The sequence below is a fragment of the Coregonus clupeaformis genome, chromosome 2 (assembly GCF_020615455.1).
Source record: "Coregonus clupeaformis isolate EN_2021a chromosome 2, ASM2061545v1, whole genome shotgun sequence".
Taxonomy (NCBI): Eukaryota; Metazoa; Chordata; class Actinopteri; order Salmoniformes; family Salmonidae; genus Coregonus; species Coregonus clupeaformis.
In genome coordinates, this window is record NC_059193.1 from 12746417 (window position 1) to 12768669 (window position 22253).

Below are 22253 nucleotides of genomic sequence, written 5' to 3' on the forward strand. Positions count from 1 at the left end.
CCTGCCTGCCTGCCTGGCTCTACTCTACTGCTCTACTCTTCATTCATACCTTCTGACTGATGCTTCACAACATCACAGCTGGAATGATCTTCATCTCTCCCTTCGTCTCTCCCGTGTCTGTCCCAAATGGCACCACATTCAGTACATAGTGCACTACCTTTACCTGGGCTCTGGTCACTAGATTGGTTATGTGCTGCCATTGGGGATGAACAGATTCCTGGAACAGCATCCAAGGCTGCGGAGTCACATTTTCAAAACCCTTTGAGAGCAAAAAACATTTTTAGGCAGCAAGCAGTGTACCGTGTACCGTGTACAGTCGTGGTCAAACGTTTTGAGAATGACACAAATATAAATTTTCACAAAGTCTGCTGCCTCAGGTTTTATGATGGCAATTTGCATTTACTCCAGAATGTTATGAAGAGTGATCAGATGAATTGCAAAGTCCCTCTTTGCCATGAAAATGAACTTAATCGCCCAAAAACATTTCCACTGCATTTCAGTCCTGCCACAAAAGGACCAGCTGACATCATGTCAGTGATTCTCTCGTTAACACAGGTGAGTGTTGACGAGGACACGGCTGGAGATCACTCTGTCATGCTGATTTAGAATAACAGACTGGAAGCTTTAACCCTCCTGTTGTCCTGGGGTCATTCTGACCCCAAATTAAATCTTTTGCCGACAAAATATGTTTTTTATTCATCAATTTGTCTGAAAATAACGGTAGTTGTTTAATACTATGCTCTTTATGATTCAAACAAATTTGAAGTAATTTGATTGAATTATGGGTGTTTTACTAAATGTAATAACTTCTGTTGTCCTCTGGGGTCAAAAAGACCCCGCAGCACAAAGTTTACATACTGCTTGGCAAAACATCTTTGATCATGTTTCTTTGATGTGTGGGGTCAAGCAATGGTTATGACAACAACAACAACAACAAAAAGTATTTTCTCACAGGTGTTTGGGCATTTCACATTTTAGTCTGAGAGAGACAGGCAGCACAATGAGGAGGCAGAAGTTTTATAATGCACAGGAGGCTTGCAAGATAATTTTTGAAATAAAAGAAAATAATGACCAGGAGGACAATGCTGCACATAATGAGGATGAATCAACTGATGAAGAGGGTTCAGGGTCAGAAGAGGAGGAACATAATGATGAGGTGATAGATCCAACATACAGACAGCATGCTACTTCTTCCTCCGAAGATTCCCCACATCTCCTGCTGCAGAAATGGAAGATGATTATGAATATAAGGAAATGGATGAACGTGATGATGACGTAGAATCCTGAAGCTGGTATGGAAGAAGTGTCAGAAGTGGAGCACTGCACCTATTATGATGAAGAATCAACAGATGAGGTAGAATCTGAAGTTGAAATGGAAGAAGTGTCAGAAGTGGAGGACATCATCTATTATGATGAAGACGAAGAATCAACAGATGAGGTAGAATCTGTGGAATCAACAGATGAGGTAGAATCTGTGGAAGAGGACCCATCTCAGCTGGGTCCTCTTCCTCAGATTCTACCTCATCTGTTGATTCTTCGTCTTCATCATAACAGATGATGTCCTCCACTTCTGACACTTCTTCCATTTCAACTTCAGATTCTACCTCATCTGTTGATTCTTCATCATAATAGGTGCAGTGCTCCACTTCTGACACTTCTTCCATACCAGCTTCAGATTCTACGTCATCATCACGTTCATCCATTTCCTTATATTCATAATCATCTTCCATTTCTGCAGCAGGAGATGGGGGAATCTTCGGAGGAAGAAGTAGCATGCTGTCTGTATGTTGGATCTATCACCTCATCATTATGTTCCTCCTCTTCTGACCCTGAACCCTCTTCATCAGTTGATTCATCCTCATTATGTGCAGCATTGTCCTCCTGGTCATTATTTTCTTTTATTTCAAAATTATCTTGCAAGCCTCCTGTGCATTATAAAACTTCTGCCTCCTCATTGTGCTACCTGTCTCTCAGACTAAAATGTGAAATGCCCAAACACCTGTGAGAAAATACTTTTTTTTTTTTTTTTGTCATAACCATTGCTTGACCCCACACATCAAAGAAACATGATCAAAGATGTTTTGACCCACACATCAAAGAAACATGATCAAAGATGTTTTTGCCAAGCAGTATGTAAACTTTGTGCTGCGGGTCTTTTTGATCCCAGAGGACAACAGAAGTTATTACATTTAGTAAAACACCATAATTCAATCAAATTACTTCAAATTTGTTTGAATCATAAAGAGCATAGTATTAAACAACTAACGTTATTTTCAGACTAAATATGTAACACAGAATTGATTGAAAATGTATACTGTATGCTTTATAAACAGTCAAACCAGGCGGGGTCATTTTTGACCCCAGAGGACAAAAGGCGTAAGGCATTTGGGAGGACAACACGAGGGTTAAAAGGAGGGTGGTGCTTGAAATCATTGTTCTTCCTCTGTTAACCATGGTTACCTGCAAGGAAACACGTGCCGTCATCATTGCTTTGCACAAAAAGTGTTTCACAGGCAAGGATATTGCTGCTAGTAAGATTGCACCTAAATCAACCATTTATCGGATCATCAAGAACTTCAAGGAGAGAGGTTCAATTGTTGTGAAGAAGGCTTCAGGGCACCCAAGAAAGTCCAGCAAGCGTCAGGACCGTCTCCTAAAGTTGATTCAGCTGCGTGATCGGGGCACCACCAGTGCAGGGCTTGCTCAGGAATGGCAGCAGGCAGGTGTGAGTGCATCTGCATGCACAGTGAGGCGAAGACTTTTGGAGGATGGCCTGGTGTCAAGAAGGGCAGCAAGGAAGCCACTTCTCTCCAGGAAAAACATCAGGGACAGACTGATATTCTGCAAAAAGTACAGGGATTGGACTGCTGAGGACTGGGGTAAAGTCATTTTCTCTGATGAATCCCCTTTCCGATTGTTTGGGGCATCCGGAAAACACCTTGTCCGGAGAAGACAAGGTGAGCGCTACCATCAGCCCTGTGTCATGCCAACAGTAAAGCATCCTGAGACCATTCATGTGTGGGGTTGCTTCTCAGCCAAGGGAGTGGGCTCACTCACAATTTTGCCTAAGAACACAGCCATGAATAAAGAATGGTACCAACACATCCTCCGAGAGCAACTTCTCCCAACCATCCAAGAACAGTTTGGTGACGAACAATGCGTTTTCCAGCATGATGGAGCACCTTGCCATAAGGCAAAAGTGATAACTAAGTGGCTCGGGGAACAAAACCTCGACATTTTGGGTCCTTGGCCAGGAAACTCCCCAGACCTTAATCCCATTTGAGAACCTCAAGAGGCGGGTGGACAAACAAAACCCCACAAATTCGGACAAACTCCAAGCATTGATTATGCAAGAATGGGCTGCCATCAGTCAGGATGTGGCCCAGAAGTTAATTGACAGCATGCCAGGGCGGATTGCAGAGGTCTTGGAAAAAGAAGGGTCAACACTGCAAATATTGACTCTTTGCATAACCGTAATGTAATTGTCAATAAAAGCCTTTGACACTTATGGAATGCTTGTAATTATACTTCAGTATACCATATTAACATCTGACAAAAATATCTAAACACTGAAGCAGCAAACTTTGTGAAGACCAATACAAAACTTTTGACCACGACTAGACGAGGGCAACGAGAAGGGAAACATAGGGTTTTTAGCTGCCGTTATTGCAGTTAGGTGGTTAACATTTTTACAGAATCCTATATAAATAATTTCCTCGCCACTAACATTTTGGTGTCTTTGCTCTCGCAGACAGATTATGAATTTATAAGATTTAGTGTTATGGGCTGGTCCTGAGGGGAATTGAGGAGACACAGTCTGGGGCCGGTTCCTACAAAGTAGGGTCTGTATGTGTGTGTGGAACTGAGACAGGCTATATTTTTGTCTTTAGCCAGGATAGTCCACTCATTTAACAATTACCACTGTTTTCCAGGGAGCCCTGACATCCATACAATCTATAAAAAACCGTTGAAGCACCGCCACAACGCGTAATATTTTACCACGAACACTGCAGCCGACACACATTCCTTCCTCCACTAATCTCTCTTGTCCGTGTGAGTCTACAATATGTCGAGTTTCCCTGGAAAGCTGTGAAGCACCGGGGAAGCGAGCTGTAGCCGGTATGTTTGAGTCTGTTAGTAAACATACACATTCTTTAATATTGTGTGATTGGGTTCATGAGTCTTTTATTAAATGTGTGTTTACTGATTTTCATTAAATCCTGTATGGCTACAAGTACTGTATTTGTTCATATGGGCAGAATATTTAGTATATAGCCTACATAAATTGATTCAGTTATGGCGTGAAATAAATATTTATGGGCAGAATATTGTACATAAATGTAGTTTTGTTTGAAAAAAAATGATGTTCAAATGTAGGAACTGGGTTCTACAGTTTGACCTCTGGCTCCACACCCACCCCGCCCGTAATATTTTCATTAAAACATATCAAAATTCGGTATGCTATTGCCTATAGATAATATTATGCCCATAGGAACACATTTATTTTAGGCCATATAAAGAACAGCTATGCGTGATTTAATGAAAAGTTGCAAACAGACATTGTTTTAAAGACTCCTAAACTGAAACAGGCAATAGGCTATACAGCTGGCTTGCCTAAGGGGAAACTCGACGTATCTTGATGAAGTTGAGTGCGCGAGGGGATCTGTGCACTGCGTAGTACCTTGCAGAAAAAGTGTTGCTCGGCAAAGACGTAAGCAAAAACATACACGATATAAAATCAAATATGAACTGATATTATGACCGAGGCCTGGTCTGTATTATATATTATGACCGAGGCCTGGTCTGTATTATATATTATGACCGAGGCCTGGTCTGTATTATATATTATGACCGAGGCCTGGTCTGTATTATATAACAAGACAAAGCACCACTGGAAGAGTTGTACATTGGTACTAAGTTATGGCCCAGCAGCACAAACAAGTCAGACACACACACACTGCTTTATTATTATACCAGGTGACGTAACACACCGCTTTATTATTATACCAGGTGACGTAACACACCGCTTTATTATTATACCAGGTGACGTAACACACCGCTTTATTATTATACCAGGTGACGTAACACACCGCTTTATTATTATACCAGGTGACGTAACACACCGCTTTATTATTATACCAGGTGACGTAACACACCGCTTTATTATTATACCAGGTGACGTAACACACCGCTTTATTATTATACCAGGTGACGTAACACACCGCTTTATTATTATACCAGGTGACGTAACACACCGCTTTATTATTATACCAGGTGACGTAACACACCGCTTTATTATTATACCAGGTGACGTAACACACCGCTTTATTATTATACCAGGTGACGTAACACACCGCTTTATTATTATACCAGGTGACGTAACACACCGCTTTATTATTATACCAGGTGACGTAACACACCGCTTTATTATTATACCAGGTGACGTAACACACCGCTTTATTATTATACCAGGTGACGTAACACACCGCTTTATTATTATACCAGGTGACGTAACACACCGCTTATTATTATACCAGGTGACGTAACACACCGCTTTATTATTATACCAGGTGACGTAACACACCGCTTTATTATTATACCAGGTGACGAACACACCGCTTTATTATTATACCAGGTGACGTAACACACCGCTTTATTATTATACCAGGTGACGTAACACACCGCTTTATTATTATACCAGGTGACGTAACACACCGCTTTATTATTATACCAGGTGACGTAACACACCGCTTTATTATTATACCAGGTGACGTAACACACCGCTTTATTATTATACCAGGTGACGTAACACACCGCTTTATTATTATACCAGGTGACGTAACACACCGCTTTATTATTATACCAGGTGACGTAACACACCGCTTTATTATTATACCAGGTGACGTAACACACCGCTTTATTATTATACCAGGTGACGAACACACCGCTTTATTATTATACCAGGTGACGTAACACACCGCTTTATTATTATACCAGGTGACGTAACACACCGCTTTATTATTATACCAGGTGACGTAACACACCGCTTTATTATTATACCAGGTGACGTAACACACCGCTTTATTATTATACCAGGTGACGTAACACACCGCTTTATTATTATACCAGGTGACGTAACACACCGCTTTATTATTATACCAGGTGACGTAACACACCGCTTTATTATTATACCAGGTGACGTAACACACCGCTTTATTATTATACCAGGTGACGTAACACACCGCTTTATTATTATACCAGGTGACGTAACACACCGCTTTATTATTATACCAGGTGACGTAACACACCGCTTTATTATTATACCAGGTGACGACACACCGCTTTATTATTATACCAGGTGACGTAACACACCGCTTTATTATTATACCAGGTGACGACACACCGCTTTATTATTATACCAGGTGACGTAACACACCGCTTTATTATTATACCAGGTGACGTAACACACCGCTTTATTATTATACCAGGTGACGACACACCGCTTTATTATTATACCAGGTGACGTAACACACCGCTTTATTATTATACCAGGTGACGTAACACACCGCTTTATTATTATACCAGGTGACGTAACACACCGCTTTATTATTATACCAGGTGACGTAACACACCGCTTTATTATTATACCAGGTGACGTAACACACCGCTTTATTATTATACCAGGTGACGTAACACACCGCTTTATTATTATACCAGGTGACGTAACACACCGCTTTATTATTATACCAGGTGACGTAACACACCGCTTTATTATTATACCAGGTGACGTAACACACCGCTTTATTATTATACCAGGTGACGTAACACACCGCTTTATTATTATACCAGGTGACGTAACACACCGCTTTATTATTATACCAGGTGACGTAACACACCGCTTTATTATTATACCAGGTGACGTAACACCGCTTTATTATTATACCAGGTGACGTAACACACCGCTTTATTATTATACCAGGTGACGACACACCGCTTTATTATTATACCAGGTGACGTAACACACCGCTTTATTATTATACCAGGTGACGACACACCGCTTTATTATTATACCAGGTGACGTAACACACCGCTTTATTATTATACCAGGTGACGTAACACACCGCTTTATTATTATACCAGGTGACGTACACACCGCTTTATTATTATACCAGGTGACGTAACACACCGCTTTATTATTATACCAGGTGACGTAACACACCGCTTTATTATTATACCAGGTGACGTAACACACCGCTTTATTATTATACCAGGTGACGTAACACACCGCTTTATTATTATACCAGGTGACGTAACACACCGCTTTATTATTATACCAGGTGACGTAACACACCGCTTTATTATTATACCAGGTGACGTAACACACCGCTTTATTATTATACCAGGTGACGAACACACCGCTTTATTATTATACCAGGTGACGTAACACACCGCTTTATTATTATACCAGGTGACGTAACACACCGCTTTATTATTATACCAGGTGACGTAACACACCGCTTTATTATTATACCAGGTGACGACACACCGCTTTATTATTATACCAGGTGACGTAACACACCGCTTTATTATTATACCAGATGACGACACACTGCTTTATTATTATACCAGGTGACGTAACACACCGCTTTATTATTATACCAGGTGACGTAACACACTGCTTTATTATTATACCAGGTGACGTAACACACCGCTTTATTATTATACCAGGTGACGACACACCGCTTTATTATTATACCAGGTGACGTGAATACACCGCTTTATTATTATACCAGGTGACGACACACCGCTTTATTATTATACCAGGTGACGTAACACACCGCTTTATTATTATACCAGGTGACGTAACACACCGCTTTATTATTATACCAGGTGACGTAACACACCGCTTTATTATTATACCAGGTGACGTAACACACCGCTTTATTATTATACCAGGTGACGTAACACACCGCTTTATTATTATACCAGATGACGTAACACACCGCTTTATTATTATACCAGGTGACGTAACACACCGCTTTATTATTATACCAGATGACGTAACACACCGCTTTATTATTATACCAGGTGACGTAACACACCGCTTTATTATTATACCAGGTGACGTAACACACCGCTTTATTATTATACCAGGTGACGTAACACACCGCTTTATTATTATACCAGGTGACGACACACCGCTTTATTATTATACCAGGTGACGTAACACACCGCTTTATTATTATACCAGATGACGACACACCGCTTTATTATTATACCAGGTGACGTAACACACCGCTTTATTATTATACCAGGTGACGTAACACACCGCTTTATTATTATACCAGGTGACGTAACACACCGCTTTATTATTATACCAGGTGACGTAACACACCGCTTTATTATTATACCAGATGACGTAACACACCGCTTTATTATTATACCAGGTGACGTAACACACCGCTTTATTATTATACCAGGTGACGTAACACACCGCTTTATTATTATACCAGGTGACGTAACACACCGCTTTATTATTATACCAGGTGACGTAACACACTGCTTTATTATTATACCAGGGGACGTAACACACCGCTTTATTATTATTATTATTATACCAGATGATGTAACGCACTGCTTTATTATTATTATACCAGATGATGTAACACACTGCTTTATTATTATTATACCAGATGATGTAACACACTGCTTTATTATTATTATACCAGATGATGTAACACTACTTTATTATTATTATTATTATTATTATTATTATTATTATTATTATACCAGATGACGACATACTGCTTTATTATTATACCAGATGACGTAACACACTACTTTTATTATTATACCAGATGACGTAACACACTTATTATTATTATTATTATTATTATTATTATACCAGATGACGACACACTGCTTTATTATTATACCAGATGACGTAACACTGCTTTATTATTATTATTATTATTATACCAGATGACGACACACTGCTTTATTATTATACCAGATGACGTAACACACTGCTTTATTATTATACCAGATGACGTAACACACTACTTTTATTATTATACCAGATGACGACACACTGCTTTATTATTATACCAGATGACGTAACACTGCTTTATTATTATTATTATACCAGATGATGACACACTGCTTTATTATTATACCAGGTGACGTAACACACTACTTTATTATTATACCAGGTGACGTAACACACTGCTTTATTATTATACCAGATGATGTAACGCACTGCTTTATTATTATACCAGGTGACGTAACACACTGGTTTATTATTATACCAGATGATGTAACGCACTGCTTTATTATTATACCAGATGACGTAACACACTGCTTTATTATTATACCAGATGATGTAACGCACTGCTTTATTATTATACCAGATGACGTAACACACTGCTTTATTATTATACCAGGTGACGTAACACACCGCTTTATTATTATTATTATTATTATACCAGATGATGTAACGCACTGCTTTATTATTATTATACCAGATGATGTAACACACTGCTTTATTATTATTATACCAGATGATGTAACACACTGCTTTATTATTATTATACCAGATGATGTAACACTACTTTATTATTATTATTATTATTATTATTATTATTATTATTATACCAGATGACGACACACTGCTTTATTATTATACCAGATGACGTAACATACTACTTTTATTATTATACCAGATGACGTAACACACTTATTATTATTATACCAGATGACGACACACTGCTTTATTATTATACCAGATGACGTAACACTGCTTTATTATTATTATTATTATACCAGATGACGACACACTGCTTTATTATTATACCAGATGACGTAACACACTACTTTTATTATTATACCAGATGACGTAACACACTATTATTATTATTATTATTATACCAGATGACGACACACTGCTTTATTATTATACCAGATGACGTAACACACTACTTTTATTATTATACCAGATGACGTAACACACTACTTTTATTATTATACCAGATGACGTAACACACTACTTTTATTATTATACCAGATGACGTAACACACTACTTTTATTATTATACCAGATGACGTAACACACTACTTTTATTATTATACCAGATGACTTAACACACTGCTTTATTATTATTATACCAGATGACGTAACACACTGCTTTATTATTATTATACCAGATGACTTAACACACTGCTTTATTATTATTATACCAGATGACGTAACACACTATTATTATTATTATTATTATTATTATTATTATACCAGATGACGTAACACACTACTTTTATTATTATACCAGATGACGTAACACACTACTTTTATTATTATACCAGATGACGTAACACACTACTTTTATTATTATACCAGATGACTTAACACACTGCTTTATTATTATTATACCAGATGACGTAACACACTATTATTAAAGTAGAGCACGGCGCTTGTAACGCCAGGGTTGTGGGTTCGATCCCCGGGACCACCCATACGTAAAAAGTTATGCACACATGACTGTAAGTCGCTTTGGATAAAAGCGTCTGCTAAATGGCATATTAAATGGCATATTATACCAGATGACGTAACACTCTGCTTTATTATTATACCAGATGACGTTAACACACGTAGACTATTACACTAGAATGATTTCACAAACTGGTCTTCTCCCCCTTTTGGTTTACTTTGATTTTAAGATGTAATTGTGTGTCTCTCCACTAACAAGCAGTGTGTTTGATGGTGTGGAAAGCAGTGTTTTCTGGCATGAAGGGCATAGTAGGCCAGGCTAATTCAGCTGTAACACACAGGACATGCCTGGCACATTTAGCAAACTGAGTGTCTGCTTGTGGAGTCTATATAGGAGTGTGAGGCTAGGAACCTCATTTGTGATCCCAGTTGACTGTGTTTTCTAGTGGTGGGACAAAACATTGTGCTGGATGAATCAGACAGCCAGCCTTTGTCATGGATTTGACCTCCTTTTAACTGTTGCGTGTTGGGTCGCTGGCAGAATCTGTGTTACGTTGCTCGCAGTGTGTCTGAGGTCACTGCCTGTATGTGTTAGGTCTTGGTCTGTTTGGACTTACCCTGCATCAGACTGCTCTCCTCTCCTCCTCCCCCTCTCTTCTCTCGTCCTCCCCCCTCTTCTCTCGTCCTCCCCCCCTCTTCTCTCGTCCTCCCCCTCTTCTCTCCCCCCCTCCCCTCTCTTCTCCCCCCTCTCTTCTCCCCCCTCTCTTCTCTCCCCGCTCTCTTCTCTCCTCCCCCCTCTCTTCTCCCCCTCCCCCTCTCTTCTCCCCCTCTCTTCTCCCCCCCCTCTCTCCTCTCCCTCTCTCTCCTCTCCCCCCTCTCTCCTCTCCCTGTCTTCTCTCCTCCTCCCTCTCTTCTCTCCTCCTCCCTCTCTTCTCTCCTCCTCCCTCTCTTCTCCCCTCCTCCCTCTCTTCTCCCCCCCTCTCTTCTCTCCCTCCCCTCTCTTCTCTCCTCTCCCTCTCTTCTCTCCTCTCCCCTCTCCCTCTCTTCTCTCCTCTCCTCCCCCTCTTCTCTTCTCCCCCCTCTTCTCTCCTCCTCCCCCCCCCTCTTCTCCCCCCCCACCCTCTCTTCTCGTCTCCCCCCCCTCATGCCCTTCTCGTCTCCCCCCCCTCATGCCCTTCTCATCTGAAATGACTTTCTAATGCAATTAACTCTTAGCCTGGATCCCAACCAGCCTCTACTGTGCTCTGCTCTGAGGCCTTGGCTGGTATCAGGCCCAGCAGTACAGCAGTGGATACGCCCCAAATTACACCCTATATTGTGTACTACTTTAGACCAGGGCCCATAGTAATGCACTATATAGGGAATAGGATGCCATTTGGGACTCACTCAGTAGCCTGGGCTAGGGGAGTGGAATATGATGATTAAAAGGAAGTTACATTTTCTCTCTTAATGTACTTCTGGGCTGGCAGGGGGAGAGAGGGAGAGTTTTTTTTCTGGGGCTGACATTAGCTGCAGCATGCTTACATTTGTGTGCCACTGCCTGCGGAGGAGCAGAGGTTCATGGGTAATTATTTCAGTTTTGAGAGGGTGGACAGAGGGAGAAGGCCAAATACCAGCAAAAGCTGTAAAAACCAACAAAGACTAGCTAAGCCAATTGGTAAATAGTTTAGATTAAATGGTTTAGTTAAGATTAGGCTGTCCCAGATGCCTGCTCTAGATATTTCTTCATTGGTAGGGCGCAAAGCCTTCGCCAAATTCCATTCTAGGGTGCCCGTATCAAAATGATGCACTGAAACAAATCTAGCCTAGTTTTCAGTCTTCGTACCATGTTCCGCCTGTGCAAAGGTAGATATGGTTGAAACGCTGCCCGCCAGCCACGCATCAGTTTATCCATGGATGAATAAACAGACACAGACAGATACAACCCAAGTGAGCCGTAGTTAGTGACTGGCTGCTTATAAAAGATGTTGTGAAGTATGCAGGCAGGCACACATCTGATGCCAATGGTCTGATTTAAACAGCTCACTGATTCAAGTATATATGTATGTGTGTGTATATGTATTAGGGTTGCACGATATTGGAAATAACTGACATTGCGATATATTTTTTTTCTGCGATTTTATATATTGCGATATGAAAAAAATAAATAAAAAATCACCAGATGACTTGAAAAGCTCTATTTGAGAATAATTAATTATTCTAGAATGATCGGGGTGATTTTGTAGGGAACTGCATCTTCATGGAAAATGAAAATGAAACTGAAAAATACTTTTTACCTTAACTTATTTTGGGTAGTTTTAATTTATTATATGAATTAATACACTGTTTAATTCACCACGGTTCCATTGTATTCATGTAATACTTTTCTATCAATTCAGGCTAAAGTCAATGATTCTAAACACGTTATGATATTAATAATGCATGTTGCTTACCCTAAAATATAGGGGCTCCTTTGTGAATGAAGAGGTGTGGTGTCTATAAGGGGATCCAGGAGATTACAGGAGGCTTTATCTCAGTACTCCAACCAGGTTAAAACAGAGCATTCTCTACGGAGGAAGTTTCATCACACTAGGGAATTCATGTGAATGACAAAATCAAATCGAAAAGTCATTTAACATTTTATTATTATTACATTACAAATTAAATTACAAACCTCCCTTTTTGAAAATAGAAACAGATATATTTTAATTTAAACCATTAGACACATGAAAAAGAGCAGCTATACACATATAGCTATACTCCTGAGTTGGTTTACAAAAACAAAATACAGTGTTTTTATAAAACAAATCATTTGTAATAATAAAAGCAAAACCTAACTAATAAATACCAATGAACTTAACATGAATGACAAATATCAACACAGAACCATTTGTATTTCACACACTTCTGTTTTTAAAATAAACTTTTCTTAGCAACAGTGTTGATCATCATGCCTAGACAAATGGCATTTATTTTTATTTTTTAAATAACTTTTCAACTGTATAAAATCTGGTTTCTTCTAAACAGAGTTTACCTAGTAAAATAAATACATTACTTTCTCACAACTGTAGAATAATATAGTAAATCTAAATTCTACCAGTAAATTAAAGAATACCAGTCTATTCACCATTACAGGCTTGAGACATGACCGTTGGCAAGTGACAATGTTGCCACTTGTACTGAAAAGCCTCTCTGAGGGGGAACTTGTAGCGGGAATGGATAGATACTTGCGGGCAAGCTTGGCGAGATGTGGAAAGCTTTACTCTGCGTTTTCCACCATGCAAGTGGATCTTCCTCTTTTGTCTAAGGAAGGTGTTAGCAGGTAGTTGTTTAATTCTGCTTCCACAGCGTCCTTGTGGCTCAGAGAGGAATCACCCTTTGCTGCAACTCTGTTTAAATAAACTTCCCAAGGACTTCTTGGCTTTCTTTGCCTGGGACGCATCAGCAACTTCAGGCTCCACTTCAGTGCTGCTGCTTGACGTCTCCTCCTGGCGTTCCATCATTTCTGACACCACTCTGGCCTTGACTCGGGGCTTGTTGTCTTCACTGATCAAGTCCATCTTGAACCGGGGGTCCAAACAAGAAGCTAGCATCTAGCGGCTCCTGAGTAGCTTCGTCTCTATATTTCTCGTTGATGTAGTGTAACATCTCAGTTTTCAAGGTCTTAGTGAAGTCTGTGTCTCCCTCTTGTATTACATTTTACATTTTAGTCATTTAGCAGATGCTCTTATCCAGAGCGACATAGTTAGTGAATGAATACATGTATTTTTATTTATATTTTTTCATACTGGCCCACCGTGGGAAACGAACCCACATCCCTGCCGGCCAAACCCTCCCCTACCTTGGACGACTCTGGACCAATTGTGCGCCGCCCATGGGTCTCCCGGTCGCGGCCGGCTGCGACAGAGCCTGGACTCGAACCAGGATCTCTAGTGGCACAGCTAGCACTGCGATGCAGCGCCTTACTCCCGAGTGGCGCAGTGGTCTATTAGCAGCGTTGAAGTGTTGAAGAGGTGAAGAACTGGCTTCACATATGAGACACACAGTCTTCTCCTGAGAGTGCATCTGTGAAGTCCAGCAGTGGGCCCAGTGACTCAACTGACAGATTCCAGGACATCCGTATCTTGCCAGGTTAGAATTAGATGCTGTGTCTTCCTGTCCTCGGACAGGACCTGAGTTATAGCCTTCTGCTGCTCTGGTATCCTGCTAGATCACCTTCTGTCTGGACCCCATCTTGTTTGGCATTCTGATGTGAAGGTAGCTGTGAGAGAAGTGACCCACCAGCTTCTTGCAGACACCTGCAGCACGGTCAATGCTTCCATCCGTTTTCACTGCATTTTCTAAGGGAAAAAACAAAGACAAAATAAAGTACTTATTATTATACACATTTAATACATTTACTTTTAATAAATGATTTATAAAAATAAATAGCTCATAAAACTGTTTTGCAAATGATTACACAATTAGTTATTTACAGATACAATTTAGAGTTTCAGCATGCTTTCTTTTGTGTTTTAAAGACCCATAATAAAACACATTCATTCTCATATAACTTATATCTCATGAGTTTAGCACTAACTATTTTACTTAATGATATCCCAAAAATATAGGGGCATTTAATTCCATTGTTTGTTATTGTAAAAAAAATGCAACATTTAAACATAAAGATAGCAGAGATCTATAGATATGAAACATTAATGCTATAGGATATCAGCCCTGGCATTCAGAGCTTTGGCCATCAACCTGACAGTCTGTCTCCTTCATTTTCCCCAGCCCCGTCCTCTACAATAAAAATAGATGAAACTTATGAAAATGGTTATATTTCAGAACAGGTTGCTAGGTAATAATATGTAACTGTAATAGCATAGCAATAGCAACAGTAGTAAAATAGAATGCGCAATTGACCAGGGCCCATACAGCCGCTAGAGACCCTGGCTCGAATCCAGGCTCTGTCGTAGCCGGCCGTGACCGGGAGACCCAAGGGGCGGCGCACAATTGGCCCAGGGTAGGGGAGGGAATGGCCGGCAGGGGATGTAGCTCAGTTGGTAGAGCATGGCGTTTGCAACGCCAGTGTTGTGGGTTCGATTCCCACGGGGGGCCAGTATGAAAAAAAAATAAATAAATGTATGCACTCACTAACTGTAAGTCGCTCTGGATAAGAGCGTCTGCTAAATGACAAAAAATAAATAAATCTGGTGCAGTCAATGAGGAGGAGATGCACTGCAGTACTTAATGCAGCTGGTGGCCACACCAGATACTGACTGTTACCTTTTTGATTTTGACCCCCCCTTTGTTCAGAGACACAATATTCCATTTCTGTTAGTCACATGTCTGTGGAACTTGTTCAGTTTGTCTCAGTTGTTGAATCTTGTTATATTCATACAAATATTTACACATGTTAAGTTTGCTGAAAATAAATACAGTTGACAGTGAGAGGACGTTTCTTTTTTTGCTGAGTGTTTTTATGTGTGTGTGTGTGTGTGTGTGTGTGTGTGTGTGTGTATATATATATATTGTGTGTATGGAACACACACGGAACACGCACACAGTGCATTCGGAAAGTATTCAGACCCCTTGATTTTTCCACATTTTCATCAGGCCCTAATCTATTAATTTCACATGACTGGGAAAATAGATATAATATAGATATGCATCCGTGCATTATCATGCTGAAACACGAGATGGAGGCAGGACGATGGGCCTCAGGATCTCGTCACAGTATCTCTGTGCATACTGACGTGATCTTCCTGTCTGGGTTGGCGCCCCCCCCTTGGTTTGTGCTGTGGTGGAGACCTCTGTGGGCTATACTCGGCCTTGTCTCAGGATTGTAAGTTGGTGGTTGGGGATATCCCTCTAGTGGTGCGGGGGCTGTGCTTTGGCAGAGTGGGTGGGGTTATATCCTTCCTGTTTGGCCCTGTCCGGGGGTTTCTTCGGATGGGGCCACAGTGTCTCCGGACCGCTCCTGTCTCAGCCTCCAGTATTTATGCTGCAGTAGTTTATGTGTCGGGGGGCTGGGGTTAGTTGGTTATACCTGGAGTACTTCTCCTGTCTTATCCAGTGTCCTGTGTGAATTTAAGTATGCTCTCTCTAATTCTCTCGTTCTCTCTTTCTCTCTGAGAACCTGAGCCCTAGGACCATACGTCAGGACTACCGGGCATGATGACACCTTGCTGTCCCCAGTCCGCCTGGCCTTGCTGCTATTCCAGTTTCAACTGTTCTGCCTGCGGTTATGGAACCCCTACCTGTCCCAGACCTGCTGTTTTCAACTCTTAATGATCGGCTATGAAAAGCCAACTGAGATTTATTCCTGATTATTATTTGACCATGCTTGTCACTTATGAACATTTTTGAACATCTTGGCATGGTTCTGTTATAATCTCCACCCGGCACAGCCAGAAGAGGACTGGCCACCCCTCATAGCCTGGTTCCTCTCTAGGTTTCTTCCTAGGTTTTGGCCTTTCTAGGGAGTTTTTCCTAGCCACCGTGCTTCTACACCTGCATTACTAGCTGTTTGGGATTTTAGGCTGGGTTTCTGTACAGCACTTCGAGATATTAGCTGATGTAAGAAGGGCTATATAAAATAAAATTGATTGATTGATTGATTCAAATTGCCATCGATAAAATGCAATTGTGTTCGTTATCCGTAGCTTATGCCTGCCCATACCATAACCCCACCGCCACCATGGGGCATTCTGTTCACAACTTTTACATCAGCAAACTGCTGCCTGGTACAGTTAACCGGGATTCATGGGTGAAGAGCACACTTCTCCAGCGAGCCAGTGGCCATTTGAAGGTGAGCATTTGGCCACTGAAGTTGGTTAAGACGCCGAACTGCAGTCAGGTCAAGACCCTGGTGAGGACTACGAACACGCAGATGAGCTTCCCCGAAACCGTTTGTGCAGAAATTCTTCGGTTGTGCAAAACTACAGTTTCATCAGCTGTCCAGGTGGCTGGTCTCAGACGATCCCGCAGGTGAAGAAGCCGGATGTGGAGGTCCTGGGCTGGCGTGGTTACACGTGGTTGAGGCCGGTTGGACGTACTGCCAAATTATATAAAACGATGTAGAGAAGTTAACATTCAAATCTCTGGCAACATCTCTGGTGGACATTCCTGCAGTCAGCATGCCATTTGCACGCTATGTCAACTTGAGACATCTGTGGCGTTGTGTTGTGTGACAAAACTGCACATTTTGTAGCCTTTTGTTGTCAGCAGCACAAGGTGCACCTGTGTAACGATCGCTGTTTAATCAGCTTCTTGATATGCCAACACCTGTCAGGTGGATGGATTATATTGGTAAAGGAGAAATGCTCACTAACAGGGATGTAAACACATTTGTGCACAACATTTGAGAGAAATAAGCCGCTTGTGCGTATGGAAAATTTCGGGGAACTTTTTATTCAGTTCAAGAAACATGGGACCAGCACTTTGTGGCGTTTTGTATTTTGTGTAACACTGAGCTCCAACCCACTGAGCTCCAACCCACTGAGCCAATAGAATATCTTCCTCACTTCACTCTGCCCTGAGAGGCTCTCTGCAGTTGACATGTTAATGAATGGCCTCTCTCTCTCTCTCTCTCTCTGGTCTCCTTCACTTAAACATGTAGGTACCCTATTCCCTTTAAAGTGCACTACTTTTCACCAGGACCTATGGGCTGTTCTGGCTCGGACAATGCTTCCTTATATAGGGTGTCATTTGGAACTTTAACATGTCTTAACTGTAATATCCTGTCTTTCCCTCTGTCTCTCTCAGGTGAATCCATGAAGCAGGCATCAGGAGAGTTTGCGGAGGACCCGTGTTCCTCGGTCAAGAGGGGTAACATGGTCCGTGCCGCCAGGGCCCTCCTCTCTGCTGTCACTCACCTGCTGGTGCTGGCCGACATGTCTGACGTCTACAAGCTGCTGCTGCAACTCAAACTGGTGAGACACACACACACACACACACACACACACACACACACACACACACACACACACACACACACAGGGAGAAACACGCGCTGGCGGTGAGACACACACACACAGGGAGAAACACGCGCTGGCGGTGAGACACACACACACAGGGAGAAACACGCGCTGGCGGTGAGCACACACACACAGGGAGAAACACGCGCTGGCGGTGAGACACACACACACAGGGAGAAACACGCGCTGGCGGTGAGACACACACACACAGGGAGAAACACGCGCTGGCGGTGAGACACACACACACAGGGAGAAACACGCGCTGGCGGTGAGCACACACACACAGGGAGAAACACGCGCTGGCGGTGAGACACACACACACAGGGAGAAACACGCGCTGGCGGTGAGACACACACACACAGGGAGAAACACGCGCTGGCGGTGAGCACACACACACAGGGAGAAACACGCGCTGGCGGTGAGACACACACACACAGGGAGAAACACGCGCTGGCGGTGAGACACACACACACGGGAGAAACACGCGCTGGCGGTGAGACACACACACACAGGGAGAAACACGCGCTGGCGGTGAGACACACACACACAGGGAGAAACACGCGCTGGCGGTGAGACACACACACACAGGGAGAAACACGCGCTGGCGGTGAGACACACACACACAGGGAGAAACACGCGCTGGCGGTGAGACACACACACAGGGAGAAACACGCGCTGGCGGTGAGACACACACACACAGGGAGAAACACGCGCTGGCGGTGAGACACACACACAGGGAGAAACACGCGCTGGCGGTGAGACACACACACAGGGAGAAACACGCGCTGGCGGTGAGACACACACAGGGAGAAACACGCGCTGGCGGTGAGACACACACAGGGAGAAACACGCGCTGGCGGTGAGACACACACAGGGAGAAACACGCGCTGGCGGTGAGACACACACACAGGGAGAAACACGCGCTGGCGGTGAGACACACACAGGGAGAAACACGCGCTGGCGGTGAGACACACACACACAGGGAGAAACACGCGCTGGCGGTGAGACACACACAGGGAGAAACACGCGCTGGCGGTGAGACACACACACACAGGGAGAAACACGCGCTGGCGGTGAAGACACACACAGGGAGAAACACGCGCTGGCGGTGAGACACACACACACAGGGAGAAACACGCGCTGGCGGTGAGACACACACAGGGAGAAACACGCGCTGGCGGTGAGACACACACACAGGGAGAAACACGCGCTGGCGGTGAGACACACACAGGGAGAAACACGCGCTGGCGGTGAGACACACACAGGGAGAAACACGCGCTGGCGGTGAGACACACACAGGGAGAAACACGCGCTGGCGGTGAGACACACACAGGGAGAAACACGCGCTGGCGGTGAGACACACACAGGGGAGAAACACGCGCTGGCGGTGAGACACACACAGGGAGAAACACGCGCTGGCGGTGAGACACACACAGGGAGAAACACGCGCTGGCGGTGAGACACACACAGGGAGAAACACGCGCTGGCGGTGAGCACACACACAGGGAGAAACACGCGCTGGCGGTGAGACACACACAGGGAGAAACACGCGCTGGCGGTGAGACACACACAGGGAGAAACACGCGCTGGCGGTGAGACACACACACAGGGAGAAACACGCGCTGGCGGTGAGACACACACAGGGAGAAACACGCGCTGGTGGTGAGACACACACACAGGGAGAAACACGCGCTGGCGGTGAGACACACACACAGGGAGAAACACGCGCTGGCGGTGAGACACACACAGGGAGAAACACGCGCTGGCGGTGAGACACACACAGGGAGAAACACGCGCTGGCGGTGAGACACACACAGGGAGAAACACGCGCTGGCGGTGAGACACACACAGGGAGAAACACGCGCTGGCGGTGAGACACACACACGGGAGAAACACGCGCTGGCGGTGAGACACACACAGGGAGAAACACGCGCTGGCGGTGAGACACACACACAGGGAGAAACACGCGCTGGCGGTGAGACACACACAGGGAGAAACACGCGCTGGCGGTGAGACACACACAGGGAGAAACACGCGCTGGTGGTGAGACACACACAGGGAGAAACACGCGCTGGCGGTGAGACACACACAGGGAGAAACACGCGCTGGCGGTGAGACACACAAGCAAACTCGTCATGAATTACTAAATCATTCTAAACTTGCATCTCGGCACCATCTCTCTGGCTTTGAGTCACATTCTGAGGTAGCTAGTCATGTAGTGATGACTCAAGGGGGCTCTTGTGGATATGACTGAACTCCCATATAGCTGAAGGAAAACTATTTAACTAGCTTATAACTTAGATATTCTTTATTGCATCGAAGAAAATAAAAACAAATAAATAACCTTAAAATAAGGTTTTAAAAGAAAGCAACACAAGTCTACTTATTCAGCAATTTTTTGTAGGTAAATAGTTTGCTTGACTCAAACTTCCGTTCTGGTGTCTTCGCTAAAGGCCTACATTTCAAACAAGGTCTTCTGTGTTTGTCGATCTCTTCACCGGTACTTCAGCTGTTTATTGCTGTGTAAAAGGAAACCTAAATCCTGACCTTAAACAAGGAGGCCACACACACAACAGAGACGACCTTGCCGTTTATCATCTATCATAGTCTTCGTCCCAAATGGCTTCCTATTCTCTATGTAGTACACTACTTTTGACCGGGGCCTATAGGGGGAATAGGGTGCCATTTGGGACGTGGACATATCCTATACTACCTATGTAACCTGTTCTGATTTTTATAATTACACCGACACAGCCAGACGGTGAGGTCATTGTGTCAAACAACGTCAACAATGAAGCGGAGTCACTTTTTTTTTTTTTACAGCCAGGTTCTAAAATGGCCGACATCTGTCATTCTTCAAGCTCAGACAGGACAGCAGGTTGAAAAGGAAAATGACTGTGTGTTTAGTGTCTCGGATTGCCGGGTGCATATCTAGGATCAGTTTGGCCTATTAAGATCATAGATTATATGGACCGCTAGATCATCACTCTTACTCTGAGATGCTTTAGGAATACGGGCCCAGGCCACTACAGACATGCTATGATTAACTGTGAAACTAAGCAGAAAGAGAGATTTGATAGAAAAGCACTACGTTCTACTCTTGAGGTTAGAAAGCCTCCACAATCCCGTGGGATTGCCTCGTGGGCTCGGCACGGCCCCACCCTGTGATCTAGTTGGGGTTATTTTTAAAAACCGTTGCCATACTGGCTCTTAACATTGAGTTCTTCCACTTTACCTTATCATGGCTCTGTTTATAGCCAACCACTTCACTGGGTTAGTGCCTTCCAGATACTTGGGAGTATGTCCCTAATGGCAGCCTGTTCCCTAATGTAGTGCACTACTTTTGACCAGGGTCCAATATCTCGAATGGCACCCTATTCCCTATGTAGGGCCCCCCTATGTAGGGAATGAGGTGCCGTTTTTAAGACGCATCCAGACTGAGGCAGTGCTGTAGCTATATCTGAGGCTCTGAGCGCCTCTCTCAGGCAGCAGCGGCGTCAGAGAAGCCCTGGCACGCTCTGGCCACCCTGTAGCAACATGTTGGTGTTGCCAGCCCGCCAGCCAACTGCAGGAGACTGAAATTATTTATCTTTCCGCATTCCAGATACACAGAGGCAGAGTCCCAAATGGCACCCTATTCCCTATGCAGTGCACTACTTTTTTTGACAAGGGGCCCATAGTGAATAGGGTGTGATTTAGGACGCACATACAGAGACTGTACCTGCATGCTCTGGGTGGATTATAGAATCCTATCATATTGACAGTGTTCCTGAATCCTGAGACGTTAAACATTTACTCCAGGCATTGTAGTTAAATCTTATTTGGTCTTT

General features: G+C 43.3%; 1 protein-coding gene across 3 annotated transcripts in view; it reads left to right on the forward strand.

Moving 5' to 3' along the window:
- Nucleotides 1-22253, forward strand: part of LOC121587436 (catenin alpha-1) — a 215167-nt gene that overhangs the window by 24454 nt on the left and 168460 nt on the right. For all 3 annotated transcript variants that reach the window (XM_041904344.2, XM_041904326.2, XM_041904336.2), the window contains exon 4: nucleotides 18212-18378. In XM_041904344.2, coding sequence (XP_041760278.2) covers nucleotides 18212-18378 — 167 coding nt within the window. The remainder of the gene's footprint in view (nucleotides 1-18211; nucleotides 18379-22253) is intronic.